The 25,052-nt window shown below is 56.1% G+C and overlaps 10 protein-coding genes across 10 annotated transcripts; 5 read left to right on the top strand and 5 right to left on the bottom strand.

Moving 5' to 3' along the window:
• Positions 1-407: 407 nt before the first annotated feature.
• Positions 408-1,414, top strand: BP01DRAFT_286866 (sucrase/ferredoxin-like domain-containing protein; the record flags this gene model as incomplete). Its single annotated transcript, XM_025571480.1, has 2 exons — positions 408-554; positions 668-1,414. The coding sequence occupies 2 exons, from the start codon at positions 408-410 to the stop codon at positions 1,412-1,414; spliced, it is 894 nt and encodes a 297-aa protein (XP_025435863.1).
• A 413-nt stretch (positions 1,415-1,827) lies between these two features.
• BP01DRAFT_419987 (NAD(P)-dependent alcohol dehydrogenase) lies at positions 1,828-3,521 on the top strand. The gene is made up of 2 exons (XM_025579438.1): positions 1,828-2,258; positions 2,343-3,521. The coding sequence occupies exons 1-2, from the start codon at positions 2,086-2,088 to the stop codon at positions 3,346-3,348; spliced, it is 1,179 nt and encodes a 392-aa protein (XP_025435862.1). The 5' UTR covers positions 1,828-2,085; the 3' UTR covers positions 3,349-3,521.
• Positions 3,522-3,828: 307 nt separating this feature from the next.
• On the bottom strand, positions 3,829-6,458 carry BP01DRAFT_388020 (putative rhamnosidase B; the record flags this gene model as incomplete). Its single annotated transcript, XM_025577791.1, has 2 exons — positions 3,829-5,964; positions 6,066-6,458. 2 exons carry the CDS (start codon positions 6,456-6,458, stop codon positions 3,829-3,831), a joined length of 2,529 nt encoding a protein of 842 aa, XP_025435861.1.
• Positions 6,459-6,670: 212 nt separating this feature from the next.
• BP01DRAFT_388019 (putative ABC transporter) lies at positions 6,671-9,138 on the bottom strand. Its single transcript, XM_025577790.1, has 2 exons — positions 8,370-9,138; positions 6,671-8,308 (listed from the first exon to the last, which is right to left on the bottom strand). The coding sequence occupies exons 1-2, from the start codon at positions 9,076-9,078 to the stop codon at positions 6,792-6,794; spliced, it is 2,226 nt and encodes a 741-aa protein (XP_025435860.1). The 5' UTR covers positions 9,079-9,138; the 3' UTR covers positions 6,671-6,791.
• Positions 9,139-9,307: 169 nt separating this feature from the next.
• BP01DRAFT_352420 (glycosyltransferase family 32 protein) lies at positions 9,308-10,950 on the bottom strand. Its single transcript, XM_025573935.1, has one exon. The coding sequence runs from the start codon at positions 10,526-10,528 to the stop codon at positions 9,437-9,439; it is 1,092 nt and encodes a 363-aa protein (XP_025435859.1). The 5' UTR covers positions 10,529-10,950; the 3' UTR covers positions 9,308-9,436.
• A 970-nt stretch (positions 10,951-11,920) lies between these two features.
• BP01DRAFT_352418 (chitin synthase export chaperone) lies at positions 11,921-13,616 on the bottom strand. The gene is made up of 3 exons (XM_025573934.1): positions 13,073-13,616; positions 12,431-13,002; positions 11,921-12,373 (listed from the first exon to the last, which is right to left on the bottom strand). Exons 1-3 carry the CDS (start codon positions 13,308-13,310, stop codon positions 12,188-12,190), a joined length of 996 nt encoding a protein of 331 aa, XP_025435858.1. The 5' UTR covers positions 13,311-13,616; the 3' UTR covers positions 11,921-12,187.
• A 782-nt stretch (positions 13,617-14,398) lies between these two features.
• Positions 14,399-16,507, top strand: BP01DRAFT_378484 (uncharacterized protein; the record flags this gene model as incomplete). Its single annotated transcript, XM_025577065.1, has 1 exon — positions 14,399-16,507. One exon carries the CDS (start codon positions 14,399-14,401, stop codon positions 16,505-16,507), a length of 2,109 nt encoding a protein of 702 aa, XP_025435857.1.
• Positions 16,508-17,009: 502 nt separating this feature from the next.
• Positions 17,010-21,068, bottom strand: BP01DRAFT_331401 (DNA-dependent ATPase RAD26). Its single transcript, XM_025573048.1, has 3 exons — positions 20,702-21,068; positions 20,565-20,638; positions 17,010-20,497 (listed from the first exon to the last, which is right to left on the bottom strand). Exons 1-3 carry the CDS (start codon positions 20,912-20,914, stop codon positions 17,080-17,082), a joined length of 3,705 nt encoding a protein of 1,234 aa, XP_025435856.1. The 5' UTR covers positions 20,915-21,068; the 3' UTR covers positions 17,010-17,079.
• A 184-nt stretch (positions 21,069-21,252) lies between these two features.
• Positions 21,253-22,827, top strand: BP01DRAFT_352416 (nicotinamidase). The gene is made up of 2 exons (XM_025573933.1): positions 21,253-21,777; positions 21,908-22,827. The coding sequence occupies exons 1-2, from the start codon at positions 21,727-21,729 to the stop codon at positions 22,568-22,570; spliced, it is 714 nt and encodes a 237-aa protein (XP_025435855.1). The 5' UTR covers positions 21,253-21,726; the 3' UTR covers positions 22,571-22,827.
• Positions 22,828-23,448: 621 nt separating this feature from the next.
• On the top strand, positions 23,449-24,935 carry BP01DRAFT_8537 (GIG1 family protein). The gene is made up of 3 exons (XM_025580174.1): positions 23,449-24,139; positions 24,240-24,424; positions 24,588-24,935. Exons 1-3 carry the CDS (start codon positions 23,563-23,565, stop codon positions 24,723-24,725), a joined length of 900 nt encoding a protein of 299 aa, XP_025435854.1. The 5' UTR covers positions 23,449-23,562; the 3' UTR covers positions 24,726-24,935.
• Positions 24,936-25,052: the final 117 nt, after the last annotated feature.

Raw genomic sequence — 25,052 nt, 5'->3', positions numbered from 1 at the left:
CCGAGCGAATTTCTGTCCCTCATGCGACCAAAGATGCCATTCCAATTCCTTTTTTCTCAATCCTTCAACGCTGCAGCGACTCGCTATATTTCGTTCAGCCTTGCTTGAAGACCCTGTCCCTGTCCCTGTCCGAGGATTCGGCGGATATGACGCGGTCACGACACATATTCGAGCTCGCGGCCTTGAGCTGCCGACTCCCCCGCGTCGCCCCGACGAACAGCGCAAGCGTGGCAGCAAGTGTCCGCTCATTCTCGTCGACTGCCTCACGCACCAGACACGCGCGAATCCCGCTGGACATTCCTCCGCCCTTCCCTGTGACCAAGTCATGCCCGGAGCCCGGCTGCTCGTGTCCTCCCACGCCGGAACTGCCCGCCCCCATCGACCACGAGCAAGCCCTCAATGGCACCATGGCAGCCTACGCGCAGCAGCTCCTGGTGTGCACCGGGCAAAGGGACTGGACGAGCCGGATTGAAGATGACGGGCAGGGCGAAAGCTGGGGCGCGCTGGTCCGGGGCCTGAAGGGTCTCCTCGGCCGCGGCGGCCAGTTTGCCGACGTAAGTGTGTTTCTGGCAGCAGAAAGAAACCCCTGGCGCTCCCCCATCCTTCGAGGATAGCTATACAGTAACTATGGCACTGACATTTACTGGCTTCTGGGATTCGGAAACAGCCCTACAACAACATCCTCATCACGAACTCGTCCTTCGCGCCCTCGCCACCGCCGCCCACCAATCCCTCGGGGAGGGAGAAAACTATGGCGTCCGCCTTCCTCTTCCCCAGCTTCAAATACTTCCCCTCCATTCCGACTCACCCTCCATCCACACCCACGACCCCGACCACCACCACGGAGGACGCCAACCTATCCACCTTCGTGCAAGCGCATCTCCTCCCCGAGACCTCGCGATTCGGCGGCCCTACCCGCCGCCCCGAGCTGGCGGCCGCCCTGCCTGCCGACGCCATCGACTGGGTGCACTCGCCCGTGGTGCTGATCTGCGGCCATGGCGGGCGCGACATGCGCTGCGGGGTGATGGCGGGCGCCCTGGAGGCTGAGTTCCAGTCCGTCCTGCGCGAGCACGGGTTCGCCGTGCCGAGTAGCGGCGAGGTCGGCGACCGGGAAGACGAGAACGGGGCTCCCCAGATCGACCGCCCGGACCGGGCGCATGTCGGGCTGATCAGCCATATCGGCGGCCACAAGTATGCGGGGAATGTCATCGTCTATATCCCGCCGGGGATGCGGGCTGTCGGGGAGGATTCAGTCTCGATCCCGCATCCGCTGGCAGGGAAGGGGATCTGGTATGGGCGCATTGAGCCCAAGCATGTGCGGGGGGTGGTGAAGGAGACGGTGCTGGGTGGGAGGGTGATTGCTGACCATTTCCGTGGGGGGGTGGATCGAGAGAGTGGGATTTTGCGGTTGTAGGTCAACTAGAGGGTTTTGTGTACGATAGTTTTTATACATGATACATGATACACGATACATGAGATACTCAAAGATAGAGAGAGAAAGAGTAGTTACGGGAGGGAGGAAAGAGAGGAAAAGGCGGGGTGCCGCCGGAGAATTACCGTTTTGTGGTGGTGGAGCCTGTTCTTCCCCGCCAATTTCTAGAATGAATGTACTCCAAATCTCCTCAATTGGCGAGATCCCCAAGTGTTCAACTCTCAATTAACCGAGCAGGCATGCATCCAGTTAAGACTTGATCGACCTAAGACTATTGGGGTTGTCTTGTGACTGACTGACTTTTGAGATGAATCCCCCACCCCAACCTATCGATATTTAGTCCAAAAAGAGTATGACAGTCTCCTGCACGGAACAAACCCCGCCGGGTAAATACAGCCCGTGAATAACATCCCTCAGTATCAACAGTTTAGTTCCACTCTTCACAGTCCACTCACTGGTGGTGGCAATCCAGAGGGATCTCCAGCCAACGCTGTTGATCGTGGACCGAGGGGCTCAAGCCCCTCGGCTGTCCGACGACTATTAAAGCTTTCTCGCCGCCGCTGTTCTTTCAATAGCCGTCCGTCATCCTCCCTGTCCCTCTTTCTTATTCTCCCCGCTACACATTCACACCTTGATTCCTTGTCTCTCTCACCATGGCCACCGCGACCGTTACAGCCCTCGACAAGCCCAACATTGGTGTCTACACCAATACCAAACATGACCTGTGGGTCGCCGAGTCCAAGCCCACGTTGGAGGAGGTGAAGAGCGGAGAGGGCCTGCGACCTGGGGAGGTCACCATCCAAGTCCGCAGCACCGGCATTTGCGGGTACGTCATGCCTACACTGGTGCCATCTGGAGGGCCATCCTCCCATCTAGACACGCATAACTAACCACCACCCCGCGTCCACAGATCCGACGTCCACTTCTGGCACGCTGGCTGCATCGGCCCCATGATCGTCACCGGCGACCACATCCTTGGCCACGAGTCCGCCGGCCAGGTAGTAGCGGTTGCCCCCGACGTGACCTCACTGCAACCGGGCGACCGGGTGGCGATCGAGCCGAACATCATCTGCAACGCGTGCGAGCCGTGCCTGACGGGACGCTACAACGGGTGCGAGCGGGTGCAGTTCCTCTCCACCCCCCCGGTCGACGGACTGTTGCGGCGGTACGTCAACCACCCGGCGATCTGGTGCCACAAGATCGGGCCGGAGATCAGCTACGAGGACGGGGCGCTGCTGGAGCCCCTCAGTGTGTCGCTGGCGGCAATCGAGCGCAGCGGGCTGCGCCTGGGCGATCCGTGTTTGATCACGGGCGCGGGGCCGATCGGGCTGATCACCCTGCTGAGCGCGCACGCGGCGGGGGCCACCCCCATCGTCATCACGGATATCGATGAGAGTCGGCTGCGGTTCGCGCAGTCGCTGGTGCCCGGCGTGCGGCCCTATCAGGTGCAGCTCGGGCGGTCGGCGGAGGAGACGGCGCAGGGGATCGTCCGGGTGTTCAACGACGGGGATGAGGCGCAGGCAAGCAGTCCCACGGCGCTGCGGCCGCGCATCGCGCTGGAGTGCACGGGCGTCGAGAGTAGTGTGGCCTCGGCCATCTGGAGTGTGAAGTTCGGCGGCAAGGTGTTTGTGATTGGCGTCGGCAAGAATGAGATGACCATCCCCTTCATGCGGCTGAGTACGCAGGAGATCGATCTGCAGTACCAGTACCGCTACAGCAATACCTGGCCTCGCGCCATTCGGCTGGTGAAGAATGGGGTGATCCGTCTCGATAAGCTCGTGACGCATCGCTTCACGCTCGAGGATGCGCTCAAGGCGTTCGAGACGGCCGCCAATCCGAAGACGGGCGCTATCAAGGTCCAGATTATGAGCGATGAGGAGGATGTGAAGGCCGCTTCCGCTGGTCAGAAGCGCTAGGCTTGCTTTGATTGATTGATGTACATGACTGAAGAGTGTGTTTGTGTTGGGTTTGCTAGTTTTTTAGAGATGAACCGGTGTTATACCAATGAATGGGTTGAGTTATGATTTGCAGTGAGGTTCGTTCAAACGGGGCACTCTAGCGTCGAAAAGGGGAGCTTATACTCAGAAGCAGGAATCTATCTATCCAGGGTCCGTCCTCGCATACACATTGCTAAAACGGGGTAGCATTCACTGTAGGACCAATTATGATGAAGGATTCATCTTCTGTCCCTGCAACCGTAGATCAGCAAAGGAATGAGAAGAAATCCGAAAAATAGCTCAAACGCAGAATATGCTAGCGGGCGCTTCTAGTTCTAGGTATAACCACTTCTAACCAGCAATCAAATATATGTACAATATACCTACTAACCACAACACAACGCCAGACAGACAGACACCCCATACTTACCATGGAAAGTCTCCACTGTGCTAGTATCCCTATATCTTCACCACCTGCCCGCCCCTCAACTCCCCACCCACCCTCCTCCCGCGTACAAAAACCTCCACATCCCCTCGGAAGTCTCCCACAGCCCGAACCTCCACCTTCCCATCCCCAGCCTCACGATCCCACCGCACCCCTATCCTGCCTGCCGGGGTACAAAACACTCCGTCCGCCCTCCCCACCAACGAAGGATCGGGCTCGATGCGAACACTAACCCCCTCCCGAACCCCCCCCTCCCCCGCCGCAGACAGGGAATTGACCACCACCGCCCGGACCCCAAAAACCCCCTCCACAATCTCATTCACCGGACAGGCACTCCACCCATGACAATCACTGCGCGCATTGACCTCATCCTCGGCCCAGGTGGTCAGGTTCAGCGCCATCATCTGCCGCCACGGCTGTAGCAGGGTGTGGAAGACCTCTGCGTAGAGGCCGGTCTTTTCGGCTGCGCGGAAGAGGTAGAATTTCATCGCGTAGGAGGCTTGTGCTAGTCGTGGGGATGTCGTATCCGCAAGAGAAGAGGAGGAGGAGGTGGTGGTGGTGGTGTCGGTAGCACTGGGGTTGGGGGCAAGGGCAAGACACCTCCGCAGCAAGTCCTGCGCGGCCTGCCCGGTGACGGTCTCGGTCAAGATCGCAAAGATCTGCGTGTGCTGGCTGAACTGGTCCACGCCGGGGCCATCGGTATACAACACCCCTCCCTCCTCCGGGGTGGTGGCTCTTCTGCAGTGGCGGTTGACCGCGTCGCGCAACCCAGCCGTGCGGGCGCGGTACTCGGCGGCCGTGTCGCCCCGCCGTGCAAACTCACACAGTTCCGCGGCGTGCGTCAGCGCCAGCGCATACAGGAGACTGTTGATGGTGGCAGCGCCGGTTGTGTGGTAGGCGGGGGGCATGCAGCTCGCAAAGATCTGCCCGGGCACGAACCACTCCTGCACCCAGTCCACAAAGGGCCAGGTGGTGGGCTCGAAGCGTCCCACCAGCCCCGTCCCGGTCAGGTGCTGGGCGAAGTACTCCAGGATGCCATCGATCGTGCCCAGATATCGGCGCACGACGGAGCCGTCGGCGAAGTACCGCATGTGGTCGTGGACCATGAAGACGAAGTAGAGCGAGAACTGCGGGATCTGCGTGAGCGGGAGCCCCGTCGGGTACTGCGCCACGATCAAGCCGTTGGCCGTGCGGCTGGCGTGGAATTCCTCCAGGGTCTTGCGCGCGAGCCGGTCGTCGCGCGAGAGCTGATACCCGAACAGCATCTGCAGGCGCGAGTCGGAGGCGAACTGGTTCTGCTCGTAGAAGGGGCAGTCTTCGAAGGTCTCGTGGCGGCAGTTGCGCAGCGTCCGCAGACTGATCTCCCACATGCGGGTCAGCTCGGGGTCGCCGGTGTGGAGGGTCGTCTGCGTGTCGAGCGGGTAGGAGGTCTCGCGCAGGGAGATGTGCGTGAGGGTGAGGGGGTGGTTCGGACCGGTGGTGATGGCGAGCTGCACGTAGCGGAAGCAGCGGAACCAGAAGGGCTCGAAGAGGTGGCTGTCTTGTCCGCTGGTGACGGTGTAGTAGTCCCTCGGCCCGTAGAGCCGGCCGCTGGTATCGGCGCGGTTGGATTTTGCGCGGGGCATGGGGAACGGGGCAGTCTCCACCCCGAGGTCCTTCTCGTAGCATTCGGCGTAGAGGAGGGTGATGTGCGCGCCGGCGCCGCCGCTGAAGGCCAGGCTGATGAACGCGGTCAGGAGGCTGTCCACGCTGAGGTCGACCTGGACGGTCTCGCCGGCGGGGATGACCACCGGTTGGTCGTCCGAGAGGAGAGATTGCCATTCGTCCGCCGCAATGACCCCATCAGATTTGGCCACCGAGTCGAACCGGCAGGGCGTCTCCGGGAGAGGCGGGATCGGCCGCGGGCTGAGCTGCCAGTAGCTCACGATGGGCATCATCTTCACCGAGTTGGTCTGTACCACCGCAGAGTCCCAGGCCGAGTCGTCGTACCCTCCCTCCTGCCAGCCCCGTAGCCCCGGATCCTCCTCGACACGCTCATTATTGGCCATGAACGGCGGCCCGAGCAGGAAGTTCCACTCCGCATGAGGGACGATCCTCACGGACTGTTGTTCCTGACAGCGCCACGTCACGTCGGTGAAGACGGGAATGTTCTGTCGAGCGAGCTGGTCAGCGCACGGTGATCGCCAACCCATCCCCTCCGGACGGGACCTTCGAACGCAATATGGGGGTCCACTTCACACTGTGTTCCTACCTCGACCGTTGAATAGACCATAAACCCCGGCAAGGGCGAGCTAACAATTGACGATGACCCCGCCTTGATACTCGAATAGCGCAGCACGCGCGCACTGACGACGTTCTCGCCCTCCACCAGATACGGGCGAATGTCGACAGTCTCGTAGTACCACTTCCCGGGATAGGACTTGCAGGGACCGAAGCTGACACTCTGCCCGTTCACGAAGAGACGGTATCGACTGTCGGCGGAGACGTGCACGAGGCATTCTTGATGCTCGGCAGTGGAAGACGGAGGAGTCCATGGGAATGCTTTGCGGAAGAGAAAGTACCGTCCGGGCTGGTTGTCTTCTTCCAGGTAATGTGGTACCCAGACCCAAGGAGCTGAGAGAGTCCAATTATTCGTGTCTGTCATTGCTGGGTTTGGTGTTGCTGGTCCGGTAAAAGAAAAGTCGAGATGGCTTTGGATTTAGTTAAGGAAACGCCGGGGGGATGTTCGGATAACCCGCTCGGTCGACCATTACCCCGGACCGCCAAAACATCTTTCCCCGCACTCGGCTATTCCGACGAACTCCTCCCCCACCAGGTTGGGTATAGTGTGTATTCTGTAATGGTGTATGACTCTATGTCCAGCATCGCATTCTATGTGCCAAGAACTAGTATACAGTACATCTCAAAACATTGCGCTAAATCCAACTCAACCTCCTCGTGATTCTATCCTTTTGGTATGCACCCCCCAACCGGAACCTCAGACGGACTGCCACTCATACCGCTTGAAGTCCTCGCGCACCGGCTCCCCGGTTGGGGCCTGTTCCGGGTCAGCGCGCTCGGCCTCCGACTCAAAGGTCTCCCTCGAGCTCCAGATGGTCTGCCAGACCTTTCGATCATTCATCGCGCTCGTCGACCGGAGCGGGCCAAACCGGAAACCCTGTCCGGCCTCCTCGTCGGCAGACGGCAGGCGCATGTAGTAGCGCACAATGCGCGGGATCTCCGGGTAGGAATGGCTAATCATGACCAGGGCCTGCTGGTCTGTCAGACCCCGGAAGCGGCCCGCGCCATGTTCGAGGAACTCATGACACTTCTGCCGCAGACTGGGGCTCATCCCGGAGAAGGCCTCGTCCAGGATGACAATGTCCGGCCGGTGCACCAGGGCGCGCAGGAATAGAACCAGCCGCTGAAGATCTAGAGGGAGCTCGCCGAATGTGATCTTGTCGGCCCACTCATATTCCTGCCCCAGGGGTTCATAATGTTTGTGGAAGAAGTACCCATCCCGCGGAAACAAGCTCATGAGTTCCTTGGTAATGGGCCCTTTGATACCCCTCGTCGAGCGGGGGGGTTCGATGATCCCCTTGAGTTCCGCGATGCGGTAGAGCTCGGGCCGGAAGTGGTCCAACAGAGCTTCCACATCCAGATCGAGCTCGTAGCTCAACTTCGGACGCGCCAGGAAAGTGTCAGCGAAGGCGGATTCAAGGGATTCGCGCACGGTGAGTTGACGAGGGAAGAAGGCGTGGACCTCGGGCGAGGAGTGGCCGATGCGCCGCTGAAGTTCGAAGATGGAGATCCCGGGCTTGCCAGCCTCGGGTAGTCGCGAGCGGCCGAAGAGCCGGATGGGGAGCGCATAGGTCTGAGGGTGGTCGGAGGTGATGAGCGAGAGCAGCGTCGTCTTGCCGGATCCGTTGGCGCCTAAGACAGCCCAGCGCTGGCCACGGCGCACCGTCCAGTGAAGACCCTCCTTCGATTGACCGTCCACAGACTGGGACCAATTGCCCAGGACGGCCTTGTCTCCATACTGCACTCGAACACCATCCATCTCAATCAAGGGCTCGCCGCCTCTGGGCGGATCGTGCTTGACTTGAGCTGCACCTTCGGAGGACGATCTTTTCCAGCAAGCGACGAGCTCCTGAATGAATTCCCGGCTTGCAATGGTCCTTTTTCTGCCGTGTGAAAAGTCGGTCTTAACAGTGCTCATTAGCTTCGTATAACATTCCTCCACGCCCTCCTCAAACGGTTCGTCTCCCTCATTGAGAGTCGGGCCAGGGCGGTGGCCCTTGGCGACCTTTTCAAAGAAAGGGATCAACCGGTCTACGCCCGATCGACGTCCTTTGTATAAAATCTGCTGGCAGTCGGCGAGGATAACGGTATGAGTTATCCAATCGGGCAACAGATCCTGGGGGCCAAGGGCGAGGATCAACCGGGGTTCCGACTTGTCGGCCAGGCTATTGAGCAGTCCGGACATTTTCTGTGCGGCTCGGGGATCAAGGCCCACTAGAAGCGGGTGTTATGTCAGTAACGCGCCATCAGAACAGAGGCGCAGAGGAGAACTTACTGAAAGGATCGTCGAGAAGCAACACCTCAGGCTTGCTTAGCAAAGCTTTGGCGATCCGGGTGCGGCGCATCTGGCCATTGCTCAGGTTGGCTACTGGCATGTCCAGCAGCGCCTCCAGCGACAGGTCCGAAATGACCTGCCCCAGCTGCTCTTCGTCGTGAACGGTGCCGTCTTTCTCCTCGGCCAGCGGATTCAGCGAGGTCTGGCCGCGCAGGTACTGGCGCACCGTCCAGTCTGTCTCCTCCCGCAGACTCTCATACCGGGCACTCAGATAAGCACCGCGGGTACCCCCGGTGGCTCCGGAGCCTTCCCCACTGAACCCCAGGTATCGAATAGCATGTCTCACAAACCGCGCGCGGGGGTTTTTCGCGGCGAGCTCTTCGGTGAGCAGGTAAGGGTGCGAGCGGGCGTCCGGGGGCACGCTGACATGCTGGCCGTTCAGAAATTCGAGAAACTTGGTCTTGTCCGAGAGCCCGATCACCGCCCATTTCTGAGGCTGGAAGGCATCCTCCTCCAGCGGCTTGGACGGCAGGACGAAGCTGAGAGTCCGGAAAAAAGGCTGGCTGGTATCTCCGGGGGTGGGATATTGCTCATAACAGGTCGCTCTCTCGAGGCGAATCAGCGGTGGGGCGACAGTGGATTTTAAGCGGATGCGAGGTGAGACCGGTACTGACCGGAGAGGTCTAACCCTGCAGGCCAGCCGGAGCATGACGGGACTCAGATCGCAGAAACGAGGTGAGAATGAATGAAGGTGGAAAGTCGATCCAATACTGCATGCGCGCTCACACTGCGCGCCCCTCTGCCGGCTTCGGCGGTGCCGGAGATTATCAGTAGCACGTGACCGTACGAGCGATAACTGGCTTGGCTCGTTTTGCTGCCTGAGGCCGCAATATGTTTGTGCTACTTTCACTTAATAATCGCCTGTTACGCAAAACAAGGACTGATTCACCTTTCACATTCAGGCGACCCAAAAGTATGTAAGAAGAAATGAAAAAATATCTATATACAAGAAACTTCAACCAAGAAAAGAGTATTAGCAGAAAAAAGAAAGGCATGGCCAATGCAGGCTACCGCCGTTGTTCGCCTCCCTGGACATTCTTCCAGGATCCTGCATAATGATGCGAAACGAGGTACGGACCCTGATCCTCAGGATATCCGCCCTGCAGTGCTGCATATGCCGCCTGCGGCAAAACCAGCACATCCCCGAGCAGCCGCGGCTCATGCAAGTTGGTGATGTTGGCTCGGTCCACCGTCTCGCCCAGGCTGTACGAGAGACTCCGCAGCAGGGCCACCGTGATAGCCTGCGGGCCACTCGCATCCACGACGTCGGGGATCATCTCCATCGTCACACCGGGGATCGTCACATTGTTCGAATGCGCAATTCCCTCCATCTGGCGCATCACATACCCGATCGCCCTTTCGAAGTGGTTGAGCCCCGGTTTGGCCATCAGCGTCCAGCTGGCGAACTGCCATCCGTCAAACTCCAGCCCGACTACCGCGTTGACCTGCTCCTTCCCGACAACCCTGCCGTCTGGTGTGACAAGCTCCTTGGGGATCCATTCCGCGATGGGTACCTCGCAGGTGACGTCGAGGTCGCTCCAGATGCCTCCGTCGGCGTACAGAATCAGCAGGCGAAGGAGATCGGCGCGGATGATGGGGACCTGGATCTTCTGATAGAGGTCTGCGACCTCCGGCCAGTCCTCGCGGAAGATTTCTTCAACATAGGCGAGGGCACTCTCGTCGGACAGAATCTCATGGCGGAGAGATGGGTTCAAAGTATGCCAGGATTGGATGTAGGTCTGAATATCCGGGGAGACGCCTTTGGGGCCGGACTTTTGCCAGAGTTTCAACGGGAAAGCGGTTGGGGTTGGGGTCGGGGTCGAGGTTGAGGTGGCTGCGGAAATCGGGACTGTCGTCCAGGCGGGTTGAGTGGCGGTCGTTGGCTCGGGAATCGGCGTTGGAGAGGGTGAAAGAAAGGCTTGATACTGTTGATCCTGTTGTTGTTGCTGCTGCTGTTGCTGCTGTTGGACCGGGGTTGTATTGACTGAAAAAGTACTAGTCACCACGGGCTGGTGCAGGACGCGGTGGAAGAGATAGAAGTTGAGGAGAATGAGTGTGGAGAAGACCAGGGTGACCGGCCGACTGAGCGAGAGAATCATTATGGTCGATTATATCTGTCGTGCTAGGATGTGATTATATAATGGATTTCGATGACTAGTTATTCCTTTGGTAGAGCGAGAGAGTGGTGTCATAAAAATAGATGGTAACGACTGACTTCAGTATTCATCGGCTGATAGATCGGTAGGCAAAAGAGGGAAACGAGTGGAATGGTCAAACAGAGACAAAGAAATGAGCTGAAGGGATTTAGGGGATAGGGTAGGATGAAATGGATGGATTCATCTAGAGAGAAGTGAAGCGGGAGAGAAGAGCGGCGGGCGAGAGAGAATCCTTGTCTTTTCATTCGGACATGACTGCAGATGTAGTAAGATAATAAGATTACTGGGTGCCCCCCAGGGTCTGACTGGGGCGAAGGGCCAGGCTATTATTCTTTCTCCTTTAATCTACATCTTCTTCGGTGTAATTTGGATTTCCCTCGCGCATTTCCGGATCGGGGCTGGTTAGGCAGTCTGGGGCGGATTGTGTGAACGATGAGTGGAAGAGCAGTGACAGGCTAGTCGTTCCAAGTCGGCAAGATATGCTTTGCGCAGATGGGCCTGTCTTACCTGTGGTGGTGCTGAAGCACCGTATAGGTAGGGTGGGATTTCTGGATTTCTCACCCCGAGTGGATCCGCATGGGTCTGGGAGAAATTGCTTCGATCCGATGGGCTCTTGTGGTTCCGTCCCGTTCCAGTGAACCTTCCTTTTGCATCTTGTCAAGCCAGATGTGAAAAAGGAGCATTGACGAGATAATCAGGGTCTGGCGCGATGCAAGTCACAGCGGGGAGAATAGAAGGGGGAGAGGGGGGGGTCGTCTGTCTGTCTGTCCCCAGTTTCATCTCTGACATGCTAAGCATTGATGGATGGAGCATGACGGGGTCGGACCATTTGTGATTCCCACGCCATTTTAGTGGCGCTAAAAGGGAAAAGGGTCTGCGCCGAATCTGAATGCTGTGGCCATTTTGGATTGGATTGGTGGGTCCGCTTTCGGCTCACGGCGGCTTCCCTGGGTTCAGCGAATGCGACCTCGTATTTGGGATTGAGCCTGATTCCCACTGTACGTTTAATTCTCGTGGACATCACTATGGCTTAGCCAGTCTTACTCACGCTGGAGCCCACGTCTTGTCGTCACTGGTCTCGACTGGCCCAGCCCTTGCTGAGCGGCAGCAAATGACCCGCTATTTTTAGTCACCGGCAAGCCGAAGCTAGACAGAATTCTGCCACTACACGATACATCTTCCGAGGTTGGCACTTGGCAATTGCAGCCTACAAGACAATCAATACATGTTTTAGAAGGGGAAAATCATGCTAAATGAGCACCAAATATGGTGACTCTTGACTCGCGACGCGAATACTCCGCAGTCCCAATGCAAACAATCCAAATCGATTGAAGATCCCGATCGCGCCTGAAAATGACCAAACAAGACGAGCGTCGACTATTCACAATGGCCAGAACAGTATTAGAAGTCAAATAAGGCTAGAAAAACATTGGACACAGCGCTTGGGGCTGAAAATGGTATGGGTGTCGCAGCGTCTCCGCGCCGCCCCATAATTCGGCCCGCGCTGACGAGTAATTGGGGTCTTTTAATGGTGGGATTGGCGAGGGATGCCAAAGGCTGTTCTGAATCGCAACTAGATACGGCGTGGACACGCTTGCTAGCCTAGTAATTGTGGCCGTGATAGGTGGAGGCCCGGTGATGGTACATACTCCCAGCATATTCCGAGTCGGCATCGGCATAGATCGTCTGCCGGCGATCCTCTTCGGGGAGGAGTTCCTTGACCTCCCAGGTGTTTGGCTTGATTCCAACCGAGAATTCAAGATCCTCCTTGGTGATATAATCCCAGAACTATACATCCGTCCATAAGCAATGTGACCCGACAATCGACAAACAGCACGTGCTTACCTTGTACACCATCATGACCGCTAACAGATTGCAAAGGGTTGCAAAGAAGAGTCCATCCATATAGTGTTGCACATTGTCACAGATCGTGTCGCTGAAGGCATATAGAAGTACTTGACCACAAATGAACATCACCAGGCCAAAGGCGATGTGGCCCAGTGGCCAGCGATCTTCGAGGGTGTTGAGAACGAGGAGCAACTGCATAACCAGATAAATCACAATGAAAATGGCGTTCACAAGGTACAGCACGACAAACATGCCGATGGTGTTAGTAGGGCCGAGGCTCCCCCACGACTTAAAGGTAGCGAGAGACACGAGGAAGGAGACGACAAACATAGCTGCCGAGCTGAGTCGCACAAGCCAGATGGAAAGAGTGGTGCCATCCTCGTAGAGCTGAAAGCCCACGAAGCCGTTGATGAGCAATGAGGTGCAGAGTGCCGAGGCCAACCCGTTTTGCACAGCAGTAAAGTAGGGGAACGAGCTACTTCCCGGGGGTGTCACGCCCGCATCGAGAATCAACGAGCACATGGTCAGGAGCAAGTAGATGTAGAAAAATGTCAGGATTTCCTTGCGGCCTGTCATGCCATCATGGCCCTGGGATTAGTGAGTCCGCCGTGTAACCGAGGGAAACACCCAATCACTTACCAACAGCAGTGAACTTCGATCGAATATGTAAGATCATAATCACCGTCATCCCGAGGGCAATGATATGGATGAACGAAGCGGCGCCCTCGAAGATGATCGTGTTCGCCAATTCGATGTTGCGTGCATAGCAGGTGGGGATGATACCAGTTAAGCCAGAGATCGATGACGGAGGGCCCACCAAGGAGCACAGAGGCAATGGTGCCTTTTCGCAGATTGAATCAAAGTCCCCGAATCCCATTTTGTCTGCAAACTCTCCCCTTCAACAAGAAGCAACGAAAGTAATGTCACTGGGCGATCGCCTGGTCAGACGGGTGTTCCTTGTGAGGTAAATAAGATGGGCGGACCTCCGACCCGGTCTCCACAACAACAGGCGACAAAGAGATGATGACCTTCTACTGCTCCTGCTACCGGGCAGCGATTAAGTGATACCACACTGGTGTCAAAGAATCCAGAGCGAGTGAGGTGGATCGCGAAGATCCTTTTCGAGGATAGACGAACGCACGCACGAGGGAGGGGTTCAGGGTCAGTGGAAAGAGAGCGCTCGCCCACCGTCTGGATGGCGCATCACGGGGTGGGAAAAGGGTGCGCTGCTATTTTGGGAATAGCGGGGGAGATGACCACGTGATTGCGGAGGTAAACCGCTCTGACTGCCTGAGGCATCAACTTCCCTTCCGCATATCTGCTTCAATGTATATCCTTTCCATTACACAATTCCAATGCAAGACGAGGGCAATCTCCTCTCCAGTCTCATTCTAGTCTCTGTTAACAGGCTAGTATGTTATTATGCCGCTTAAACAAAGGACGAAAAATGAAAGGAGTCAGGCTCACTGGACTAAGCCTGACTATGCCTTTTGTTGTATCCGTGAAAGAACAGCCACAATAATGTTATTGTGGCCTACACCCAAGGCCCATGTACCTCCAACGACCAACTCTCTCTCTGGGCATGGAAGGTCCCGCAAGACCATGGCAGGTGGAAGATCGTCTGCGGAGATCTGCCTCCATGTGCGCTTCACGAACGAAGCTCAGTTTTAAGCAGTATAATATATCCTCCCGCATACTCCGACAGCCATGGACAAAGGGCAGCATCATATAAGTTACACTCGCTCGCCTTCAAGACGACTCGAACCCAATATTTGGTGATTTTCTATTTAAAGCAAGTACGATCAGATCAGTTCAAGTTTCTTCAGACGAACAAATTTCAGTTTACTCATTTCAAAGCCCCCCGAAGTCTGCGACTCGTGTGACACAAGCATATATCAAAGAATCTACCCTCCCCACGAAGGCCTATAATCAATTGATCAGACAAATATAAAAACATATCTCAAAATGTCGAACCGTCTGTCGTTACACGACCTTAAGGAGGACAAGAAGATCCTCGATCAACTCAACAACAAGGAGCAGTCGCCTGAAGTCACGCCCGAAATGTTCTTCAATACTCCCGAAGATAAGATGCAGCTGAGCGAAAACGAGCTGAGGGTGCTTGAACTTGATGCGGAGAACGCAAGTCTTAAATCCCAGCTGCTCGAGTTGAATAAGGCCCTAACCGACACGGAAAGGAACCTCCATAGCCATGAACGGCAGCTGCACCAGGCCAGGAAGGATCTCAGTGAGAGTAAGAAAAGAGGCAAAAGACACCAGCGCAACCTCAAAAGTGCGGAGAGGGAGGTCTCACAACTGAGAGGGAGATCTGCCAAGCAGGAAGCGCTGGTCCACGAGGCCCGCGAGATATGTCGCGAGTTCAGCCAGGATCCACAGCACCGCGAAATGACCATGGCACAGTTGCAAGCACAGGCCCTTGAATCCAGCCAAAGCGTAGAATACTTCAAGCGCCAGATCCACAGAGACATCAATACCGACAGCTATTCCACGGATGACGAGAGTTTGGAAGGATTAAAGGAGTCCCTGAAGGAAGAAAACTCGTATCTGAAAGAAAAGCTCCGCCGAGCGGTGCGGATGGCGACTGATCAGGACCAACAGATAGAACGAACCATGAAGTTCATGGCCGAGCAGGGACTCGCTAAAGACACGAAGAAGTCGCACAAAAAACACAATAAGAAGAACAATAACCTAGGAGACGAAGAAATGGTTGACATCTCAGACCCGAAGAGTCAGAGTAAAGCTCTGCAGGGATTCAGCCAAAAGCTGGCGGCCTTCACGGCCTACGCGAATTCAATCCCAGAATTCGACTCGGACATAAGAATGCACGAAGACCCAGTCTTCCAGACTGGCCCCTCGAATAAATGGTGGAAGGGGGGGATTCCTGACCACAGGACCAAGAAAATGAACGCAACGCCGCCGCATGGTTGGCACAACAGACATCTTGATTTTCGTGAGAAAAGGCCAGAGGAGGAGGACGTCAACGAGTGGCTTGATGGGGCCGGGGAACTGAAGGTCAAGGAGGTTTGCCTCCCACCGCCGACTCCCACTGAGCCCCAGTGCCAGCTAAGATCTCGCAAACGGGGCTTCGCTGCCCTGGGCCTGGACGATGTGGCCATGGTAACAGACGCCGTGGCCGAGGTGAAGGACAACTTCAAACGGCTGCGTTTGGCCGACATTGGTAGCACCCACACCTGGCCGTCTGAAAAGCCGGACAGCGGGTTCATGACACTTGCGAAGATGCTGGACGACATGGACGTCTCGCGGCGCTATCTCGAGGAGGTGACTCCGGAGACGGCGCTGGAGCACTTCCTGCTCATCATCCAGGACGCGATGAAGGCCAAGATGAATCGAACGCCATCGATCGAGGAGCTCCTCCAGCAAGTGGTCTTGTACTTGCAGGAGTCCTCCAAGGAGGCTCAGGCCTCCCAGCAAGCCCAGCAAGCCGAGGCCATGTCAGCGCAACCGCGCCCGCCACCCCTGGTCCCCAAGGCGCGCATTATCTCAATCCAGCCGCCCGCCGAGCAGGCCTCGGCGGCCCCGGCCCGGTTCCTGTCGCGCGAGAAGACGCGCTACGTCGGCCCCAGCTACCTCCCGCCCAAACACAAGCCCACCCCGCTGCGCTACAGCTTCCCCCCGACCGCCAAGGAGTGGACCAACCTCTCCGCGAACATAGACTTCAAGACGGAGCTCGACGTCCAGAACCCCAAGCTCACGGAACCCCAGGAGTACACCCTCCACCCCACAGAGCCCCCGCGCGACTTCCGGAAGTTCGGCGGCGCCCTCGACTTCAAGCCGCCCAGTCGCTCCGGTACGTTCACCTACACCTACGTCAGCGTCTTCGCGGCTGTCTGCGCTTTAACCTACATCTGCGCGAGCCGGTTGCTCAGCGGCACTCTGGGTCCCGGTGAGAGCTCGCTCTGGATCCACTCCAACGAGGTGCCCCTGGAGCTCTTACGCCTCATGCGCAGCAGCCAGATCCCGCACGACAGTTACATGCAGCTCGTGCAGTATGGGGCGGCGAAGCTGGCGGATATTAATCCAGGGATGTTGGGCTGAGATAAACAAGGTAAGTAACTAACAAAATCAGCAAGAGTAAGTATCGGGCAAGAGTAGCGGCATGGGGTTTGGTCAGTGTGGGTTGGACCTTGGAAAAACGGTTGATCCTGGGTTTCAATAGAGGAACCACGTAAAGAGGCGTAGCCCATGAGTCTGTGAGACTCCACCCATGGCTAACGGTGAATGTGTCGTAGTGCACCCGACCATCACAAATACCGTAGTGTATATCAGGACCACTGGCCGCTCAGCACGCAGGATGAAAAGTATCCACCATGTGCGACACCTGAGTACCCATTACAAGGACACCACAAGGGCACCCACAAGGGCCTCAGCTCACGCCCCTTATATATACACAATCAGTCTTTGAGACAAGCATCCCAGTAAACGGAGGCAAGGAAAACATCAAGCATTAATCAGTAATATCTTTATTCTCCTAATCTTGAAGAAGCTAAACTTTTCGAATCATCTCCTAACGCGTCTATTCATACATTTACTCATTAACCACATGTGTAAAATTACCATCGTCATGTTTTCATCCCCCAGAGTCAACAAACATTAAGCAATTGTGACTATCATCTCTTCGCATACTCCGGCTTCAACGTCCACTTGCCGCGTCGGCTCCGGCCGCCCTTCTCCAACACCGCAATGGTGTTGAGCATCTCCTTGAACTCCGCCGTCTTCTGCGGCGTCGTGCAGTGATGATTAAACTGGTCGATGAGCATCTGCGTGTATACGGAGCCGCCATGCGCGGTGATGAAATCCCGGAGGAGGGTGATGAAGTCGATGCCACTGGGCGCACGCGAGGGGGCAGGACTATTCGTGTTGCTCCGCGAGGAGGGGGAGGGCCGCTGCGCAGCAGAGGAAGAAGCAGCCAGGTTAGCGAGAATGCTGGCGGAGGAAGGGCCTGCGCCGGCGCGGCGGGCACTGCTGCCGCCTCGCGCGAAGAGGGAGGCCGATGCTGTGGCTGCTGACGGGGCTGGCGGATCATCTGACGGTCGGCCGGCCACACCGAACTGGCCGGTCCAGGTGGGCGTGCCGATGGGAACGGAGCGGGCGGCTTCGCCGGCGCGGCGGAGCTCCTCGGCGGCTTCGGCGGCGACGCGCTTGGCTTCCGCCTCGATGATCTTGGGGTCCGCCCGGACGACGCGTTTGCCGTTGAGAATCTGGTCGTGTTCCAGCGCGGAGTGCACGCCGGAGCGCGCGAAGATCTTCTCCATGATGCGGGCTTCTTGGTGGGCTGAGCCCGGGTTGCTGCCGGGGGTTGGTTCGGATTGGGGGTTTGGGTGTTGTTGTTGTTGTTGTTGCTCCTGTTCGCCTTGATACTCTTCAATGGAGGCAACACCCGCCGCTTTGCGAATGTCTCGCTTTTCGTCTTCGACGTCGGCGGGGGCTGTGGGTTGGCTCTCTCCGTTCTTGAAGGTCGTGGCGGCGGTGTCTTTGAAGATCTTGCTGGTTTCGGTGGCGCCTTGGTTGTCTTCGCCGAGGGAGAAGAGATCGTGGAGGTCGCTCATCTGGAAGGTCTGTCGCTGGTTCGGGTCCTTCAGGATCTTGTTGGTGAGGAATTGTTTGAAGATCTGGCGGTGATAGATCTTCTCCTCGATCGTGCCCGCTGTCATCAGTCGATATATCGTGACGTCCCTCTTTTGTCCAAGACGCCACGCGCGCTCGCGTGCTTGCATGTCAGTAGAAGGGTTCCAGTCTGGGTCGTAGATGATGACACGATCTGCTCCGGTCAGATTCACGCCCAATCCGCCAACCTTGGTCGTAAGCAGGAACACGTGGAGGTCGGGGTCGTTGTTGAATTCGTCGACCATCGTCTGCCGATGCTGAATCGGAGTGGTGCCATCCATTCGGCGGTAGTTGAACCCGGACATCGAGCGCACGAACTTTTCCAAAATATCTAGCATAATGCGATGTTGGCAGAAAAGCAGAGTCTTATGCCCAGTATCCTTCCATAGCTCTAATAGTGATTTGACCACCTGCATCTTGCCGGATTTGCTACCGCTACCGTATTCCTTCGCCGAGGACTGGATTTTATGATTTGGGAGGTCGGGATGGTTGCAGATCTTACGCAAGATGTCGACACCGTACAGGACTTGTCGGCGTTTGTTGAGGATGGCTTGCATCTCGGATGATGCGAGGAATGCCTCGTACGCCTCTCGCTGGATCTTGGTCAATTTGCAGAAGAGAACCTGCTCACTCTTTTTGGGGAGGTCGGATGCCACATCGATCTTGAAGCGCTGCAGAAGGTAGGGGCTGATCGCGTCTTTCAGTGTCTCGGCACACTTGACGGCCGTCTGAACCTGGAGGTTCGAGGCATTCGCGTAGCCACCTTGGCGGATGGGGAACTCGAATTGATTTCGAAAGTTGACCAGAGTCCCCAGTCGCATGGGGAAGACAAAGTCGAATAATGACCACAGTTCTGTGAGATTATTCTGCATGGGGGTTCCTGAGAGAATGATGCGGTGAGGAGTCCGAAGCTCTTTGCAGTGAATTGTGATTGAGGTATTCGGATTGCGGATTTTGTGGCCCTCGTCCAGAACAGCGCAACCCCACTCGATTGGGATCACAAGGGAGGCGTAAGTTTGGAGGCCGGAGTAAGTCGTCACCAGCACATGGCCTTCTTCAACGACGCGCTTGACAACCTTGCGCGCCGCTTTCAACCCGTTAGGCATACGGCGAGAAGTAGCTGCATTCCAGGCCTGGGACAGCAATGCGTCCTCTCTGCTGCTTTCACTTCGGAGATTCACCATGCCACTGCCAGAGGTGTGCAAGATGGAAACACGAAGAGGCGGCCACCAACGGTGAAATTCATTGACCCATTGTTTCATGACCGTTGCCGGGCACACAATAACCACGGGCTGTGTGAGCTTCTTGCTATAGTGCAGACCCGCGATGAATGCGATGACTTGGATCGTCTTGCCCAAGCCCATCTCGTCACCGATGATACCACCCACTTGTTGCTGCTGCAACTCCCATAGCCACTGAACTCCAGTCTTTTGGTAGTCGAACAACAAGGCATGGATATCGCCGGGAAGACGATATCCATTGTCATAATGCATATCGGGAACGGTCGGGTGAGGATTGAACCACTCGTCCTGTTCATGATCTTCTTCAACTGGAATCTCATTCATTACAGAATCACCACCTTCTTCTGTATGCTGAGCCTTACGCGCACGCTGTCTTGCAGCGCTCCTGCGACTGACCCATGATTGCAGTCTACTTTGATAGACCGTCTCTTTACCATCGTCCAGGCCGGTGAAATCTTCCATTTCGTCCGCAGAAGTTTTATTCTTCTCCTGCCGGGACGCTGCTCGCTCTGACAGCTCATCAGAACATGAATAGCTCTCCTCGAGCTCGGGCTGTGATTCTTCATCTTCTGACGCCACGTAATTCGAGTCATCATCGCCTTTCTCCGACTGACTTTCATCAGGCGCTTCTGAGCTGTCGCCCCACGCCTCCTGCTTTTGGCGATCACTTTTCGGAGGCCGCGCATGCGTCACCTTTCGACGCTTCGCACTCCGAGTATCAGCAGACAGATCCGTACTGTCCGGACCACTGGACACATCGAAATCAAACCCCGGACGCACGAGGTTCCGGTGGGAGACTGCCGATTGCACTTTGAAGCGCTCCAAAGCCTCAGCTTCATTATGCTCATCTTCAGCGTCGATGAGCGCATCCTGCAAGCTAGCAAGAGGGCCATGGTCCGGACCATGGCTCATGTTCATGAAGGGGGTGATCTTGCCCGTGCGAATCAGGTAGTCCCGACGCGACTCGTTCGGCAGGCGTCCGATCCGGGAGGTCTCGCCGTCGCCCTCTTGCGCTCGGGTTCTATCAACCATCCGCTGCTGAATGTCCACGAGGTCATTGGCCAAGGCGGTGTTACGCGACTCGAGGTTTTGGAGTTCATTCTGCGCGCGGACCCTGGCGGCGGTCCCAACGGGCTGGGACAGACGCTGATGCAGTTTCAAGATTTGCGACTCCACCTTCCTGTGCAAAACATGTGTGAGTGCGGTTCTAGGAGCCTAGCGCGGAGAAGATACCAGGAGTCACGTACTGTTTCTCGCGCTGAGTCCGCTCCAGCCTCTTGGTGTCCCGCTCGTCGGCCTGTTCCAGGAGCAGCTTGTCTGCCTGCGCGCGTGATCAGCAAAAGTTCGAGCGGTAAGAGCATGTAGGGTGAGGCGGGCTGCATACCTGGCGGGCGATATCTCTCTCTAGATCATCTTGGTCACGGATATCGGCCTGCAGGTCCTTCAATCGGCTAGCCTCGTTGGTCGCCACTGAAGGCTTGGAGACTTGTGCAGGTAATGCATCTGGTTCGGACAATTCCGTGAATTCTTGTTTAACGGATTCTCCGCCCTCATGACCTTCTTCCGTCTCTTGTTTCATACTTGTGTCGTCATCCATGGTTGGGTGCGGTGTTGCGGCGTTTGGTCATATCCCTCGAGACCTGGTATTTGGTGCTTTCCTCTGGGCTTACGAGATATGCTGAGAGAAGCAGAGTCTATCACCTTGCAGTAGTCTTTGAAGCACAGACCATTCATCTGAGCTGGGATATTGGTGGAACAGGAGGTGAGTTGCTGTAAAGCAAGACTCACTGGGCGATGACCTAGGCGGTGATCATACATGCCTGAGATCTCAGGCTGTGAGCGGGAGTTGAAGCTTGGATCAGGTCACGTGGTGGTGTCTGTGCTGTACGTCATTCTCTCTCTACAAGCTGTGCAGACACATCCAAGTCATTGCAACGATCACATAGTGCTATCGGCAAATTGCCAACCTGCAGCATCACTATATACACAGGAATTGTAGATCGATGTATGGCCTACTGGCTGTGGTGTAATTGTACTCGTCTACAGTGGCTATTCCGACAACTCCTCTCCGTACTGTACCGAGTATTAGGGAAAAGCACCATGTTCTCGCGCCGAATTAAACTTGTTCTTGTGACACCTCTCACCTCAGCCCCTGAGGTGCAGATGATCGGAGCCAGTCTTGATTCGAGACGGTGAATGCTTATTATCGGACTCAGTGAGCTGACGATCACATAGTGGGGACAAGTTGCACTGTCAGACTCTATCGGACGGGGACTACTTATCCACTGCTGTGCCTAATCCTATACAGTATAGTCCATTCATCTCGACCCACGATCCACACCAACTCACCTGCGATAAACACTACCCTCTACTTACCTCCGGCAAGCAAGCAAGCAAGCATCCTCTACAATGACGGCAGCCCTAGTAGTTGTCGACATGCAGGAGGACTTTTGTCCTCCCGTACGTTCCCCTCCCCCTTCCCTTTCCCCCAAGCACCACGAACGATCACCCCCCACCACCCCCTCAACACCAACACCAACACCTACCTAACCTACAGTTGCATCTACTAACCACCCATCCCTACAAACAGAACGGCTCCCTCGCCGTAACCGGCGCCCGCGACCTCGCCCCCACTATCAACGCCCTCCTCGCACACCCCGGCTTCACCTTCCGCGTCTCCTCGCAAGACTACCACCCGCGCACGCACATCTCCTTCGCCAGCAACCACCCCGCCCCCAACAATCAGCCCTTCAGTAGCACCATCACGCTCACCAACCCCGCGCCGGGCAAACACGGCGAAACCAAACCCCAACGCCTCTGGCCCGTGCACTGCGTGGCCGACACGCCCGGGGCGGCGCTGATCCCGGAACTCGACGCGTCGCGGATCGATCTCTTCGTCAAGAAAGGCATGGATGAGCGCGTCGAGATGTACTCGGTGTTTGCGGACGCGTTCGGCAACCGCCCCGACCCCGCGCTGCACGCCCGTTCGGTGGACTACGATCTCGAGGGCGAGCTGCGGGCGCGGGGCGTCACCAAGGTGTTTGCCGTGGGTGTGGCGGGGGATTACTGTGTTAAGTGCACGGCGGTGGATGCGGCGAGGGCGGGGTTTGAAAGCTTTTTGGTGGAGGATGCGACGAGGTGTGTTGATCCGGGCGAGGGGTGGGAGGAGGCGAAGAGGGAGTTGAGGCAGGCGGGGGTTCGGATAGTGAAGTCGGATGGGCCGGAGGTGAGAGGGTTGATGGAGGGGGTTTAGGTGGTTAGAAGGGGGGAAAGGGACATTGAAGTATATATGCTTGAGGAGGAGCAGAAATGGGTGGCACTGGCAGTGGTGGATGGGACTGGGCTGGCGCTAGAATATGCCTGGAATGCTTGGGATTGTCTTGCCAAGTACTCGTTACCGGTTGTTTTTGTGGGGAATCCTCACTTGGCATCATGTCTATCACTCCAAAGATTGCTTACTGTATATACAACAGGTGTTTATGAAAGACTACGAGAGAAGAGTGTGTGGTGTGTTCTCTGATTGATCCTGATGATGTAGTTGAAGCACGGTGCAGCACTGTATCATCCTCACTGCGCATCACAGTAACTAATGCCTGCTGGTGACAGCTGGACTCCGGATGCGGGCGACGATCTCCACAGGGAGTTGTCGGACCCAGAAAGATAACCTCTTCACCGCAGGTTCAGCCACATACTGTGGAGACAGACATGTCGAATTGGCACATCCTACGCCGAATAGTAGACTTGTGAGAGTCAGCCACCGCCACCACACCAACCACAAAGAAAAGACGACAATTGCCTACTGCATCCTCAGTACGCATCCATAATACCGACGCCTCCACCAGGAATGGCCAGCGGGGCAAAGCCTTAGTTCAAAGCCTCACCTGCGTTGCGTGCAGTGTGTGGTTTCGCTCCCCTTTCCCCATACAGTAGCATTTTTTCATACTTCATGCTTCCAATGATCGCCCATTGTCGCCACAATGCGGACCCGCCGCAATCCCTAATCCCCATGAAGGCCATAACTTACCAACAGTGCCAGATGATTAAGGTTGACAAGTGGAAAGCTACGGGGGTTGACTGATTCCTACCACTGACTTCCCTCCACCTCCCACTCACCTGTTCAACCCGTACTCAGTAGCTTCTGTTTCTCGTTTTTGTTTTCTCGCTGTGTTACTCTCCTCGTATATTCGTCCCTAGACCTGCGCCCAGAAATAACCCCCCCCCCAGCAATAAACAAGACCTTGGCAGATGGAAACCATGTCCCCCACGGTCGCAAGGTCGACCACCACCCTCCCTCCCAGACAGAGCGACCACTTCCTGGGACTGGGATTGGGGTTCAAAGGACCTCTCACAACCGTGACTGACGCCGAAACCATCCCCCCGACCAAGCAGACCGACAGGAAACTCCCCTACTGGCTCGTCAACGTGCCCCCCTCGCACTGGCCCGCCTCCTGCCCCAGTTACCTCCGCGACATCTCGCAAAAGAACAAGGACATCCTGTCCACCCCGGACCACACATATCAGAGACAAGGGTGGGACCTCGTCCAAGAGCTCGTCCGTATGTCCCTCCCCCCGTCGCCCCCCCCTGCGCAGCCAAACCCAAACCGTTCACTAACACACACCCATCACTGTACATCGGCAGACACGAACCGCATCGACCGCTTCCAACGCCTTCCCAGCGACCTCCGTCGGTATCTCGAGTACAAAGAGCGAATCATCGCGGAGTATGGCTCGATCATGCGGTTTGTCGTGAAGGAGCGCTTGCAATGGGGGGAAGGGGTGCAGAGTGATTTGCAGGCGAGGGGGAGGCCGTTTGAGTTTGATGGTGTGTCTGAGCTTCATTTACCCCCCTTCCCTTCCTTTCTCCCAGTAAATCAATCAAACGAAAAGGGATCACTCATCAAGGAAACAAAAAAAAAAACCAGACGACATCCGCATCCTCTACAATGACTGGCCCTACGGCCTCGAACCAGACATTGTGCACCTCGTCGTGTGGACCAAGTTCCCGCTCGAGGAGGACCCTGTTGTGGATGATTTGACGCCGCGTGCACGCCGGGAGGTGGAGGCGTTTGTGAGGAGGACGTTTTGCGGGAGGGTGCCGGCGGAGCAGGTATGTCACCTCTTTTTTTTTTTTTTTTTTTTTTTTTTTTTTTTTTTTTTTTTTTTTTTTTTTTTTTTTTTTTTTTTTTTTTTTTTTTTTTTTATGAGGAGGCTAGTGGGATAAGTTGAGGTTTGCTGATTGGGTTTTTGGGGGGTTTCTTTGCTCCGAGCAGGTGGTCTGGTTTCGAAATTGGAGGTCGCTCAAGTCGGTTCATGCTGTTGAGCATTTCCATGTCATGCTGTTTCGGCCCGATGGGGCGTTTGTGGAGGAAATTACCCGCGGGGATCGCCCGCCTCACGTGGTGGGGTAAGGGCCCGTTGACGACAAACTTGACTTGTGCTTACTTAGCGAGGGGTTTGGGACATAGACCGGGAATATGCGCATAGAAGGACGGATTTCACAGGGTAGTAGAATTAGAGGTTGAGCATCTGAGAGAGGAGTTTAGTGTTGGCCGATCTAGGATGATATTTGACCGTAGAACGCAGGCGTTTAGTTCATTAAAATGAGAAGTTCAAACTAATCACTGCACTGCCTATTATCGGTGACAGTATAGTATCGTATCTTCCAAGAGATAAAGCTACTACTCTTGTGAGTCAGTGCTAGTACTGTCTTCGCTAGCTAGAACTGTTTGGATTAA

The sequence above is a fragment of the Aspergillus saccharolyticus genome (assembly GCF_003184585.1).
Source record: "Aspergillus saccharolyticus JOP 1030-1 unplaced genomic scaffold BP01scaffold_1, whole genome shotgun sequence".
Lineage (NCBI taxonomy): Eukaryota > Fungi > Ascomycota > Eurotiomycetes > Eurotiales > Aspergillaceae > Aspergillus > Aspergillus saccharolyticus.
This window is presented reverse-complemented; position numbering and strand designations above follow the sequence as displayed.